General features: G+C 44.1%; 1 protein-coding gene across 1 annotated transcript in view; it reads left to right on the plus strand.

Annotated features, from left to right (window-relative positions):
• The window catches only part of LOC311108152 (protein FAM184A-like), a 102,183-nt gene that overhangs the window by 84,217 nt on the left and 3,253 nt on the right, over positions 1–14,713 (plus strand). Inside the window, exons 11-15 of the mRNA XM_084150778.1 lie at positions 3,658–3,842; positions 5,283–5,429; positions 8,754–8,871; positions 9,203–9,307; positions 11,773–11,984. Coding sequence (XP_084006904.1) covers positions 3,658–3,842; positions 5,283–5,429; positions 8,754–8,871; positions 9,203–9,307; positions 11,773–11,984 — 767 coding nt within the window. The remainder of the gene's footprint in view (positions 1–3,657; positions 3,843–5,282; positions 5,430–8,753; positions 8,872–9,202; positions 9,308–11,772; positions 11,985–14,713) is intronic.

The following is a 14,713-nucleotide window of genomic DNA, read 5'->3' on the forward strand; positions in this document are numbered from 1 at the left end:
TGAAGAGAGCTACAAAGTGTTGCTCGTCCTCTTTCTGGGAGACAGAGAGTGGTTTCTAAGAAATAACTCCCTGTGTTGAGTTGTGGAACACAGCTGAGCGCTGTGTTGCCTTAGCTTTAATTGTGGCCCCTGAGAGATGGACGGTGCTGGCTCGTTTAATGAAATTAGCAGGACTGGTCTGCTGTGTGTATAATTGCATTTGCTGAGGATAATGATCAGCTGTCCCCACAGACGAATGCTCAACTTCTGACAGACAAATGGCTCTGAAGAATGTTTATTTTCTATACTCCCCTGGTGCATCCTATCTCTGTATGGTATGGTATGGTATGGTATGGTATGGTATGGTATGGTATGGTATGGTGTGTGTGTGTGTGTGTGTGTCTGCTTGCGTACATGACTATGGAGAGATCTGTGCCATATTTCCTCTCATGTTTTGTGTATCTGATATCTAATCTCACACTGATTCCTCAATTCTTAATGAAATCCTATGCTCAATGAATCTCCAACAATTGAAGCATTGCTAATGGCTCCTCATCCACAGCTAATCTTTTTTTTGGTATAACTTTTCACTGTCATCTGTATAGGGATCAATAGAACTGCTACAGATGTAGGATCTTAATTTGACCTATATTGTCAGAGCAAAATAATCCTGAATCAACAGGATTGGATCATTTAGTCCATAATGTTGGTAAGGCTATTAGCTGGCCAAAAGTAGGCTACATGAAAAGTGCAATTCTCTTCATATATGTGTGTTAATGTGGGTTTTCAGTTAATTTATGTAAATCATGAAGATCATCTGCCTTCTCAGCAATACAATCAAATTAAGATCTGTATGTAGCAGTATTGGGAATGATTTGAATTCAAACTACAGGTACTGTATACTTGATCTCATCATTTCTGGAGGCTGAAGGAAAGATTTTGTCTGGTCCTAGGGCTCGTGATCACCTCCCTCAGGGTCGTGGCAATTCTTGTACTAATGGAATTATGGCAGCGGCCTCCATACCTCCCAGCCTTGTGATGTGGCCTGGGGGGTGGTGGGCTCAGTACCCCCAATCACTCCGGCTTCACAGACAGGATTTGACTGCTTCCCTCTAGTGACTGAGCTCTCTCTCTCTCTCGCTGACCCCCACCCCCCCTCTCTCTCTCTCTCTCTCTCTCTCTCTCTCTCTCTCTCTCTCTCTCTCATCTCTCTCTCTCTCTCTCGCTGACCTTCTCTCTCGCTCGCTCTCTCTCTCGCTGACCCTCTCTCTCTCTCTCTCTCTCTGTACCAGGCTTCCAGCCCTAATGATGAGGCTGTACTCTGGCTGGCCTTTTGATCAGCCTGCTCTGAAACTGTAGAGACAGACAGTCCTGTGGAAGCAGGGAGAGAAGAGAGAGAGATAGAGAGAGGGGAGCTTGGGCTCAGAGAGACCTCACGAGGCCAGTAGACTCCTCGCTGAGACCTGTCTATTCCCAGACCACTGTACTGAACCCTCTACCCACCTCCAGTCACACTACTGTCAAACTAACTCTCAGCCAGCCACAGAAATGAAATATTTTTCATATATATTTTGTCAAAGATCAGAGATAAAATGTGGTGATTATTGGAAGTGGGAACTCCATCTACCAACTTCCCACCAGACCCTCAGAGGAAGCTTTAAAAACTGAAGTGCTAATTTGTGACATTTTATCCAAAGCCTTTGAAGCTTCCTTTGACCTGGAAAAGTGCCACCCAGAGAAGGGGCTGATTTTGAGTTGGTTTGATTTTGAGGAGTGCTGCTTGAATGGTTCCACCATAGAATTTGCTCTCCAACAGAATTCCCATCTATAGATGGACAATGAATATTGCTATTCTATAGTGTCATCGTAACAGAGTCAGTGGTATTTAGACTGGCCCTCTAGCACCTTGCAAGTCAGCGTGAGGGTCCTCACTGTGTGTCTCAGTGCTACTAATAGAGCTGTCACCACTGTCTCACTTCACAGCCCACACACACACACACACACCAATGGACACACACACGCCTGCGTGCACACACGTTCACATGAATGGACACACACACGAACACACACACACACTTGCCTAACCAGCCACGGCATACACAATATAGGGTCAAGTGCCAATTAGAACCTAGCTACAAACTCCCTCCCCACACTGATGTTTAGCCTTTTAACTCTGTTCTCCACTGCTGGCACTGTCTGCCTCTCTACCTGTCCTTGTGGAAATCCACAACCCAACCATGCAGAGACATGTCATTCAAGTGGGCCTCCAAGCCAAACAGGTATCCACTGGGGAGATTAGGAGGCAGCAGAAATGTCACAGTGAATCTCTGTTAGGCAGAGGACGGGGAAACACATTTCTATGGAGGAGAGAGAGCCAGTCCCCTGAAACCAGCCCCCTTCAGTGGCTCACACATTAATTAACTATAATACTGTTATCACAATAATCCGCTGGCATGAAATTATATTTACAGGAATTCAAAGTTAATACATGCAGATTGTAATCTGATTACACAAGAGCCATTAACTTTATAATACCAGAGTTTGGCTTGACGGTATGCTGCGTGAACTGTTAGCTAGATGTCTCTTTTAGAGAGTGAGGAACTTCTAAAAGAGCTTCTGTTGATGAAGTGGAAAATGATCCTTGAGCCAAGCAAAGCATGATAAATCTACACCTCGGCTGGAGTTATAGTAATTACATGGATTTCTGCCTGGGCAAAAGGAGATGTTTGCATTTGATATATCAGCCTGTTGAGTTAACTGTTACGCAACTTTGGGAAAGAGACTGATAATAGTCTAGAGTAGTCTAGATTCAGAAGGCAACGTTGTCCCTATTACATACTGAACAATTGACTAAATACATGTATTCTAGTGAATGGTTTCCGGTATGTTTTCAGTACAATTGACCTGACTGGACCAGACCGGAGCAGCCATGTTTGAGCTAATAGTCAGGAGATGACCTTTTCCTGGGATGCAACCTTTTCCAGGCGATATAACAGTCCTCTAACACGTTGTTGTAACTCGTACTGACTATAAACAAATACAAGCAGCACAGTCAGCACTTTATTTATTAATAGAATATCTATTTAGAGAAGGAGACGTATCAGCATCAATATTAACAACCTCACAACAAACGTGTTCAGTGAAGTCCAAATTTAGTTCTGAGAGAGGTAGAGTGATGCCATGGCATGTGACTGTGCTCATGGCAAAGCTGTAGCATCCATGGCAAAGCTGTAGCATCCATGGCAAAGCTGTAGCATCCATGGCAAAGCTGTAGCATCCGTGGCAAAGCTGTAGCATCCATGGCAAAGCTGTAGCATCCATGGCAAAGCTGTAGCATCCATGGCAAAGCTGTAGCATCCATGGAAAAGCTGTAGTATCCATGGCAAAGCTGTAGCATCCATGGCAAAGCTGTAGCATCCATGGCAAAGCTGTAGCATCCATGGAAAAGCTGTAGCATCCATGGCAAAGCTGTAGCATCCATGGTACTGTAAAGATTGTGTCAGAAAGCATCACTGTACCCCCTGGGAATACAAGGGGACAGCGCAGCAGCACATGCCAGTGGGATCAAATGCTAACTCAAACGTGTGTTTTTTTAACTTGTTTTTGTTTACATATAAATGTGTGTGTGTGTGTGTGTGTTCCTTTGTGCCTTTGTATGTCTGCCTGTTCCCCTTTCAGGAGAGGGAGTTGCTGGGCCGTATCTCGGACCTGCAGGAGGAGGTGGTAAGGAGGAAAAACCACATTGCTGAGCTGGACCATGAGATTCACACACTGAACGAGAACATCAACACACTCACCAAGGAGCTGGAGCTCAAGGGCAAGGAGGTGCTGAAGATCCGCAGCGAGGCCAACCAGCAGATCAGGTGGGCAGGAGGAGGGGGGCAGGAGGAGAAGGCAGGGTCGTGACCCCACCACAGGGCATTATGGGGGGACACACAGGAGGGTTGACACAATAACAGGTCATCTACAGTAAAGCTGTTCTGGTGCATTGCCAAAGTTAATTAGGTGAATCTCTGTATGCTATCTCTGCAGGTGAATGCCTGTACCTCGTTTTAATATGGCCACGATGAAGGTTTTTAGCACGTTTAGTTCATTCAGATGACTGGTGAATCACAACACGAGAAGTTCAGTTGTGTGAATTCCTCATGTTTAGAAGTGACAGTCACTGGCCATTGGCAGTGCTGCATCGTTTTGAGTTAGATTACATTTGAAGGATACTGGCAAGAGAAAGAGAGCAGGCCAATTTGCCTCTCCCTTCTGGAAGCCCTGTTTTCTGGACTGTTATTCCCTTTGATGACTTGGTCCTTTTGACATTTGTTTTTCTCCTCTATTTTAATGGTCAAATAAATGTATATGTAAATATGAAAGTCAGGGTTATTTGGGCAAGGCCTAAATATAATCCATCATCATGCTTTTCCCACAGGCTGATATTAATAATTCACTCTTATAGTCATTAATAATGTGGGTCTGAGGCCTGGATGGAACGAACGGCAGGCTCTCTCTCATTAGAATTGATGGCCTGTTTGTTGACGAATCAAAAATGGATGCTGACGCTTTTCTAGCGCTAGAGATAACTAAGCACATGGGGTTAGTGTGTATGTGTGTTTGCAGCCGCGAATGTGTGCATGTGTGGCGTCAACGACACATATCGATGGTAGGATTCCAGGCCCCTTGTGGAGCACGTTTCACTTCCAATTATGTAACACTCTGGTGAATCCTCGTTTCCTGAGATATAAAAAACATAATAAATATATAAATTGGAAAAGATTTGTGTCCCTCAGGGAGTGTTACTCAGGGAGAGGCAAACGTATTCCTCTGCACACCTCGTGCTCCCAAGCCCTCTCCTCTCTCCCTTTCTCCCTCTCTCTCTCTGACTGCGGTAGCTCTGAGTGAGGGGAAAGAGAGAGTCACCGCTACAATGCAGGGAATTTCAATCAGCTGGTGTAATGTCTTGGAAGAGTCCTGTCTATCTGTTCCACATCAAAAGAAATCAATACGTAAATAGAGAGGAGTGTTTTCCACTTATGGCGAAACAGTGATACCTCTCCTCCAGAGACTCCTGCTGTAAATTATATGTCTTTCTTGGAAACAAAATGACGGTTACGTCAGGAAAAGAAGGAAAGTCAAAGATGAATGAAATTTTAATGGCTCCAGCAGGATCAAAAGGAATGTGTCTGTGGTAAGTGTGCCGAGTTAGGATACTGTAACACCTCTGGACAGGAGACTTAGAGCCTTAGAGCTGGAGAGGTGTATAAAGACATGTGATCTGAATGGGTTTTAATGGTCTGGTCTCTTCTCATCAGGGCTCATGAACAGGACCTGTCGAAGAAACACGAGCGAGAGATGGCTGAGATGAACGCCATGCACAACAGAGAGACTCAGAACATGCTGTGTGACTTCAACAAGGCCCAGGAGCTCCTCAAAGACAAGATCTCTGCTCTGCAAGTCCTGTACGTACATTACATCCAGTATGTAGTTGATATAGCACTATATGTGTTTGCAGGTGGTACAGTATGTGTGTGCAGGGAACATAGCAAATGAGGTGTGTGTGGGTGGGCTTGGGCATGAGTGTGTGATCTAGGTCTTGTCAGAGAGAGAGAGAAGGGGGGGAGAGAGAGAGAGTAAACATATGTTTCCCATGCCAATAAAGCCCCTTAAACTGAAATTGAGAGAGAGAGAGTAAACATATGTTTCCCATGCCAATAAAGCCCCTTAACTGAAATTGAGAGAGAGAGAGAGAGAGAGAGAGAGAGAGAGAGAGAGAGAGAGAGAGAGGAGAGAGAGAGAGAGAGAGAGAAGGAGAGAGAGAGAGAGAGAGAGAGAGAGAGAGAGAGAGAGAGAGAGAGAGAGAGAGAGAGAGAGAGAGAGAGAGAGAGAGAGAGAGAGAGAGAGAGAGAGAGAGAGAGACCTCAGCAGTTATATCACCGCCACACTGCTGCTTATCATCTCTGCTCCTCACCATCACAAACGGAAATGCAGAACGGAGAGAGAGAAGAAAGGAGAGGAGAGCATAATGAGAGAGAGAGACACTGTGAGATGAGAGCACATGTGATAGTGTGATTATATAAATCCCTGGCAGATGATGAAAGGCCACAGTCCCTGGCAGAGCACAGGCTGAAGAGGTAAGTGCCCCACACAGATACAGGGATGGAAGGAAGGAAGGGATGGATTCAAGAGGGGAGAGCGGGTGGCTGCACATGATCTCCGGAGGTGAATATGGCCCATTGGGAAGGTCCATCCTTTTATGAGAGATCTGACAGACCTGTTTTATTTTCCACTGTGCTGCGTGGATGTGACTGTGTCCTCATCCCCCACCCCACGCACACACACACATACACACACACAAACACACAAACAAACACTGTCCATCAGCAGCAGTGTCCTACTTGGGATAAACCTCCAGCTGGGTGTGCAGCGCCCCTAGCTTTCAAGTCACCACGGTACACACACAGTACACACCAGAAAATATGAACATAGACATAGAAATCCCCTGCAAACTACTCTGAATAGATCCAAGGAGATACTGTAATGATTATAGGAATAACAGGCAGCTTTCTCTATAATAAATATGTTTGGGATATGAGAGAGAGAAAGAGAGAGGGAGAGAGTTAGATGGAACAGATGTACAGGCCTCAGTGAGGATCCTGGGACTGGGGAGTGACCTAATTTAGTTTCACATGAATGAGAGCACCATCTAGACAAAGCCAGCTACTGCAGAGAGAGCATCTGTGATGTCCTCCACCAAATCTTCTCATGGCTCAATCACACCTTTCAAAATGAAATGCTAGTGAAGCATACATCATTATTTGTTCCTCAACTAAATTTGACTGACAAACAGAATCCAGTACAATCCTGTAAAAATTGTTCACATTAGCCCTACACTGTTTTTTTTGTTGCTAACCTTTCTAAAACCAACAATTTCATGCTGGTCCAAGCCCCTGTCGTTCTCAATTTTCGGACTAGTTTCCAAGGCCTTACCTTGAGGTTGACAATTTACTGCTTGCTAATTAAGCACAGCACAAATCTATTTTAACAACAGCCCCTGTCCCCTCCCCAATTAATCACCATGGCAGCCTCGTTCGCCCAAAGCCGGTCCCTGGCCACCTCTAAATATTACGCCATTTAAGTTCTATGAATATTTTACCTCATTACATGTCCTATTGGTTAAACCCCTGGGAACCAACACAAGTTTGTTGTCTGATTGGTTGTTGTTCGTTTTAGTGCTTCCTAGCAGTTTGTCACATCTGTTTTGAGTTATGTCGCTGGAGAGTTGAGTGGTGTGTGATAATGATCAGTGTTGGGGAATAGTGAACTACATATAGTTCAACTAGTAATTGAACTCCATTTTGCAGTAGCTTGGTGGTAGTTGAACTAAATTAAAATCTAGGTGGTGTTTTCAGTAGTAAATGACTTTTTATCATCTAGCTACTGGAACTACTGGAAATACACACTACTTTTTGGGCTAAAATACAATATGGGTGAAGTAGGCAATACTTTCCTTTATTTTTCGGCATCAGGCCTGCCTAATTCTCACTTGAAACATCGTTTTTGTGTTTAATAGGCCAAATTACACATTCTGTTAACAACTGACTCCAGAGTGATCTGTTCTTGCAATTTGTAGGCTATTACATATCAGATTTATAATAATAATAATATGCCATTTAGCAGACGCTTTTATCCAAAGCGACTTACAGTCGTGTGTGCATACATTTTTGTGTATGGGTGGTCCCGGGGATCGAACCCACTACCTTGGCGTTACAAGCGCCGTGCTCTACCAGCTGAGCTACAGAGGACCACCATTTAGATATGATAATTTATCAACTATATTTTCTATATAAGTCAACTATATTTTCTTAAGGGTAGCTTTAGTGTAGCTAACTTCTTTCAGTGTGAAGTAATTGGTAGCTTGGTAAACTATATTTTCAGAGTAGCTTCCCCAACACTGATGACGATGATATATTTATAAAAAAGCAAGCCAGCACCAGCCTCCCAGGCTGCACTGCAGCAACATGTTGATTTCACATGGTTTGTGTTTGGAGCATCTGTAGAGCTGCAGATGAGTCTATAGTAAAACGTGACACTGAAGTAAAGTGTAGTAGATGCTGGTACTGTGAATTAAGCAACAAATGAACTGATCGCTGATGCATAGCAGTGTAACAGAAGCAATTATCATGATATCCAATATGCTCCCTCTCTAATTCAAGCATTTTCCTGTCCCTGTCTTGCATCTGAGTTTGATGGAGAGTTTGGTATCACTTGTCATTCCACATCTGTAGTGCTGAGGAAGTCATGCCAAACTGGACATGATGGATGCTTGTTTAGAGTATGAGGAATATCTCAGCATATTAAAGTCCTCAATCTCAAATTAGAGGCAGCACAAAACTGTGGAGAGGCAGATGGCTTTGATCACTGATAAGAACTCTTCTAAAGAGCGCTCGTTATTTGTTGAGAAGTTTAAGTGGAATTCAGAACAACATGTAGTGTTTCTAGTGTTTTGATCATAGTAATACACAAGCACTAATAGGCTTTCTGATAATGAGATTAAAGGTAGGAGAGTTAAAAGCTAATTCGTTAGTGTTGATCTGCAGATGATGGAAGGGAAGCTTTCAAAACATGCTCCCTCAGTGTATGCTCATATCCCCAAGCTGATCCAAGGCACTTTTATCATCACGTTACACAAACAAAACTTTGTTTCCACACTGATACCTGATTCACACTGTGCTGTGAGGAAACTGTGAGATGTCAGAGCCCTAATGGCCCCCTCCTCTCCCCAGGCTGGAGGGCACGGAGGATAAGTTCCGGAACAGGGAGAGCCGGCCTGAGGACCTGCAGGTGATCGCTGAGCTAAAGGACATGGTGACTGAGAGGGAGTCCCTCGTCAAGAAGCTGGTGGTAAGTGTATGTACACAGTACAAGATGGCCTACAGGATGCCCTTGTGTGGTTTTACCCAACAATCCTAGACATGGAGCCTGCATGCCTGTCTACCTCCAAACAATAGTAGACCAGACTTGTATGTTACAGCCCTTGAGTCCCAACAATGCATTGAAGACAGCTATTCAGTATACTGTATCTATAGCACTAGAGCTTGCCTAGAAAGGTTGTATCATACTGTACTGGTATTTAAGCCCATGATATACATTTAATTAGAGTGTGAGGTGTGAGATGCTCCATCAATAACCCAGAGAAGCATGACCTAACTGAAATATCTCTGTTGACATGCAGGACGATAAAAAGTTCTACCAGCTGGAGTTGGTGAACAGAGAGACCAACTTCAACAAAGTGTTCAACACCAGTCCCAATGTGGGTGTAATAAATCCCCTTATCAAGGTGAGCTGACCGCTGCACACTAGCACACCACACAGACAGACAAACAGACAGACAGACAGACAGACAGACAGACAGACAGACAGACAGACAGACAGACAGGGGACTAACACTGACCATGTGCATTACGTCTCCATAGAGTATAGGCTCTGCCAGTTGATTAGAGCCATGTAGCTAATCTGAGCTAATCTTTGACTTTTTGTCAAGACCAAAAGCGTCAGGTGGCAATTTGAAACCCTTAGGGAACCATCACGATCATTACAAGCCTAAACCACTAGCCTGTACCTCATTGTAGAAAATGGTTGAAGTGGAGATTTTAAGTTGCCTTTCCACATATTCTTAGTCTTGATTTCCATTGGAATCATTCCATCCGTTAGTGAAGAGAAGTTGTGTCCCAATCCAATCTAAATGCAGCAATCCCCTGTCTCCCAGTTGAATGGATCACTCTGCATGGTCAATATGTAACTGTTGACTCCATTTCAAGTTCTATAACTTCCGATATCTTGGTTCAGTGTTATATATAATGTGTTTGTGTACATTTATATGTGTGTGTGTGTGTGTATGTGTGTGTGTGTGTGTGTGTGTGTATGTGTATGTGTGTGTGTGTGTGTGTGTGTGTGTGTGTGTGTGTGTGTGTGTGTGTGTGGGTTAGTCAGTAGGTGTCTGTGTTATCTCCCTGTTCAGACATCCAGTTCTCCTTTGCTTTCCAAGCCATTCTTTGTTAGTGTGAACTTTCTGTAGCCTCTTCATTTGCTGCATCCCTTTTTGCTCATCTTGATTTACATATTATTGCTTCACTAGCTGAGTGGTACGAGCTTGACCTTCAGAAAGCATCTATCCACATAAATCCTCTGAGAATGAGAAATATACACTACCAGTCAAAGGTTTGGACACACCTACTCATTCAAGAGTTTTTCTTTATTTTTACTATTTTTTACATTGTAGAATAATAGTGAAGACATCAAAACTATGAAATAACACATATGGAATCATGTAGCAAACAAAAAAGTGTTAAGCAAATCAAAGTATATTTTATATTTGAGAATTGTCAAATAGCCACCCTTTGCCTTGATGACAGCTTTGCACACTCTTGGCATTCTCTCAACCAGCTTCACCTGGAATGCTTTTCCAACAGTCTTGAAGGAGTTCCCACATATGCTGAGTACTTGTTGGCTGCTTTTTCTTCACTCTGCGGTCCGACTCATCCCAAACCATCTTAATTGGGTTGAGGTTGGGTGATTGTGGAGGCCAGGTCATCTGATGCAGCACTCCATCACACTCCTTCTTGGTAAAATAGACCTTACACAGCCTGGACTTGTGTTGGGTCATTGTCCTGTTGAAAACAAATGATAGTCCCACCAAGCCCAAACCAGATGGGATGGCGTATCGCTGTAGAATGCTGTGGTAGCCATGCTGGTTAAGTGTGCCTTGAATTCTAAATAAATCACAGACAGTGTCATCAGCAAAGCATCCCCACACCATCACACCTTGTCCTCCATGCTTTACGGTGGTAAATACACATGCGGAGATTATCCGTTCACCCACACCGCGTCTCACAAAGACACGGCGGTTGGAACCAAAAATCTCAAATTTGGACTCCAGACCAAAGGACAAATTTCCAACGGTCTAATGTCCATTGCTCGTGTTTCTTGGCCCAAGCAGGTCTCTTCTTCTTATTGGTGTCCTTTAGTAGTGGTTTCTTTGCAGCAATTCGACCATGAAGGCCTGATTCACACAGTCCCCTCTGAACAGTTGATGTTGAGATGTGTCTGTTACTTGAACTCTGGGAAGCATTTATTTGGGCTGCAATTTCTGAGGCTGGTAACTCTAATGAACTTATCCTCTGCAGCAGAGTTAACTCTGGGTCTTCCATTCCTTTGACGGTCCTCATGAGAGCCAGTTTCATCATAGCGCTTGATGGTTTTTGCGACTGCACTTGAAGAAACCTTCAAAGTTCTTGAAATGTTCCGTATTGACTGACTTTCATGTTTTAAAGTAATGATGGACTGTCGTTTCTCTTTGCTTATTTGAGCTGTTCTTGCCATAATATGGACTTGGTCTTTTACCAAATAGGGCTATCTTCTGTATACCCCCCCCCCCCTGTTAATTGAAATGCATTCCAGGTGACTACCTCATGAAGCTGGTTGAGAGAATGCCAAGAGTGTGCAAAGCTGTCATCAAGGCAGAGTGTGGCTGCTTTGAAGAATCTCAAATATAAAATATATTTTGATTTGTTTAACCCTTTTTTGGTTACTACATGATTCCATATGTGTCATTTCATAGTTTTGATGTCTTCACTATTATTCTACAATGTAAAAAATAGTAAAAATAAAAAAACAACTGGAATGAGTCGGTGTGTCCAAACTTTTGACTGGTAATGTATATAAATATATATGCACAGCAGTCTTTTTTTCATTGGACTAGTTCTCCATATTTCCGTTTCTTTTTGTTTTTGTCCCTCTGTGTAGCAAAAGAGAAAGAATGACAAATCAGCAAACCGATTCAGCAGCTCTCCAAACCTCAGGGCTCTGGAGGCGGCGGGAACAGGGATGGGGAGCGGGCAGCCCCAGCCCAACCGCCTAGAGCCAATCCCCAACTCCCCCATTCACCACCTTGAGCTCAACACTAGCAAACCTCTGCCCCCACCAACCCCTCCGTCAGAGCCCAAGAAATTCATGAGGTGAGCGCCGTCCCTCCCTCGCCGCTGACGCCTCGGTCCGCACCATGGGCAGGCCCAGGGACAAGCACACTGACAAACAGACATTGCCCTGACCCTCGGGCCATACAGCTGCATATAGGCGGCTTTCATACAAACCTCTCCAGTCAGCTGCCATATCCCTTTCTGATGGGCTTCAGTCTTTGAAAGAAACTTCTCAATGTGACCCTTACTGGTGGATGTTGATGTTCTTCCCCCTCTCTCTCAGACCTCGCTCTGATAAACAGAACAGCGTGAAATCTGGAATTACGGCTTGAAAAAAACAAAAAACACTCCAGTCTGAAAGTGTAATTAACTTGAATAATAGATTAAGTTGCCTGCTGCCTGTTGCCAACAGGCTGAGGATTCCCTCTTGATTGCTATTCTATTTGAAGGACATGATGGTTTTTGTCTTTGCCTGCAGTTTTTGCAAGGCTTTGATTGTATCCCCAGAGAATTGGCTTTCGGAGAGAGGCAGAGCTCCCACAATTACTCCCCCACTTCTCTGTCAACTTATCTTTACTGTATACCAGGAAGTCAGTGGCTTCACTTGACGGTTTCTTTTCAAACACACAAAGGGATATTCCATCTGAACCTACACACACTCCAGGAGATGTATGAACACTTTACTATACTATTCCAAAGCCCCATGCAATACATGAGCTTTGAAAATGGCATTGGAATGCAAAAGAAGCATGTGTACACCCCACCGTCACTCTTAACATGCTAACATAAGTGGGCATGCTAGGAGTTGTGTCTCTGTGTCTCTGTGTTGTGTATTTTTCTGTTTGTTCTGGAAGTTATAGGCCTACAACTCATTGGTGATATGTTGTTGTTCTGTTAAACCCCCTCATCCTCATCGGCCTCCAGGCATGCTGCACTTACTGCACTTTGTTGTCCGCCTTGATGTGAAATTATTTGATTTGTATATGAGGAAAGTCTGATTGTGTAATATAGATTGGTGATGATATTTTTTTCACCATGTACAGTTCTGTGTGTGGTGATGTGTGAAGCCTTCGATAATAACAACGACACTCTCCCGTCTCATCAATAAACCGCTCTCTCTCTCTCGCCTTGGCATTGCTTCGCTCGTTGTTGTGTTTCCAGCTATAGTTCTGTACATGTGTAATAAGCACACATGTGAATGTGATACTCTCTTGTGCATGTGTTGTACTAGCTTATGATGTCTGGCACTCACCCTTTGCTTAGGTTTCTGCCTATTGCTGCACTTGTTATCCATCTGTGTGCCTCTCTGTGCTTTGGGTTTCTCTTACCCTTGCTGCATGCTGCGCTGTATGTAAATACGTTGCAGATGAGTCAGTGTGGCAGATTTGTGCGGGGCAGCCCTCCATTGTCATGGGACGCTCCCATCACTGCATCACACACACGGCCTGTCTGTCTCAGCCCCTGTCAAGGTGACCCTGTTTCCACTAAGCAACAGATGCACCCCCACATACTTTACCACATACAGTGAGGGAAAAAAGTATTTGATCCCCTGCTGATTTTGTATGTTTGCCCACTGACAAAGACATGATCAGTCTATAATTTTAATGGTAGGTTTATTTGAACAGTGAGAGACAGAATAACAACAAAATAATCCAGAAAAACGCATGTCAAAAATGTTATAAATTGATTTGCATTTTAATGAGGGAAATAAGTATTTGACCCCTCTGCAAAACATGACTTAGTACTTGGTGGCAAAACCCTTGTTGGCAATCACAGAGGTCAGACGTTTCTTGTAGTTGTGGGATTTTGTCCCACTCCTCTTTGCAGATCTTCTCCAAGTCATTAAGGTTTCGAGCCTGACGTTTGGCAACTCAAACCTTCAGCTCCCTCCACAGATGTTCTATGGGATTAAGGTCTGGAGACCACTCCAGGACCTTAATGTGCTTCTTCTTGAGCCACTCCTTTGTTGCCTTGTCCTGTCCCCTTGTCCATCGTCCCTTTGATGCGGTGAAGTTGTCCTGTCCCCATAGCAGAAAAACACCCCCAAAGCATAATGTTTCCACCTCCATGTTTGACAGTGGGGATGGTGTTCTTGGGGTCATAGGCAGCATTCCTCCTCCTCCAAACACGGCGAGTTGAGTTGATGCCAAAGAGCTCGATTTTGGTCTCATCTGACCACAACACTTTCACCCAGTTCTCCTCTGAATCATTCAGATGTTCATTGGCAAACTTCAGACGGGCCTGTATATGTGTTTTCTTGAGCAGGGGGACCTTGCGGGCGCTGCAGGATTTCAGTCCTTCACAGCGTAGTGTGTTACCAATTGTTTTCTTGGTGACTATGGTCCCAGCTGCCTTGAGATCATTGACAAGATCCTCCCGTGTAGTTCTGGGCTGATTCCTCACCGTTCTCATGATCATTGCAACTCCACGAGGTGAGATCTTGCATGGAGCCCCAGGCCGAGGGAGATTGACAGTTATTTTGTGTTTCTTCCATTTGCGAATAATCGCACCAACTGTTGTCACCTTCTCACCAAGCTGCTTGGCGATGGTCTTGTAACCCATTCCAGCCTTATGTAGGTCTACAATCTTGTCCCTGACATCCTTGGAGAGCTCTTTGGTCTTGGCCATGGTGGAGAGTTTGGAATCTGATTGATTGATTGCTTCTGTGGACAGGTGTCTTTTATACAGGTAACAAGCTGAGATTAGGAGCACTCCCTTTAAGAATGTGCTCCTAATCTCAGCTCGTTACCTGTATAAAAGACACCTGG

This window comes from Coregonus lavaretus, assembly GCF_964263955.1.
Source record: "Coregonus lavaretus genome assembly, chromosome: 33".
Classification (NCBI taxonomy): domain Eukaryota; kingdom Metazoa; phylum Chordata; class Actinopteri; order Salmoniformes; family Salmonidae; genus Coregonus; species Coregonus lavaretus.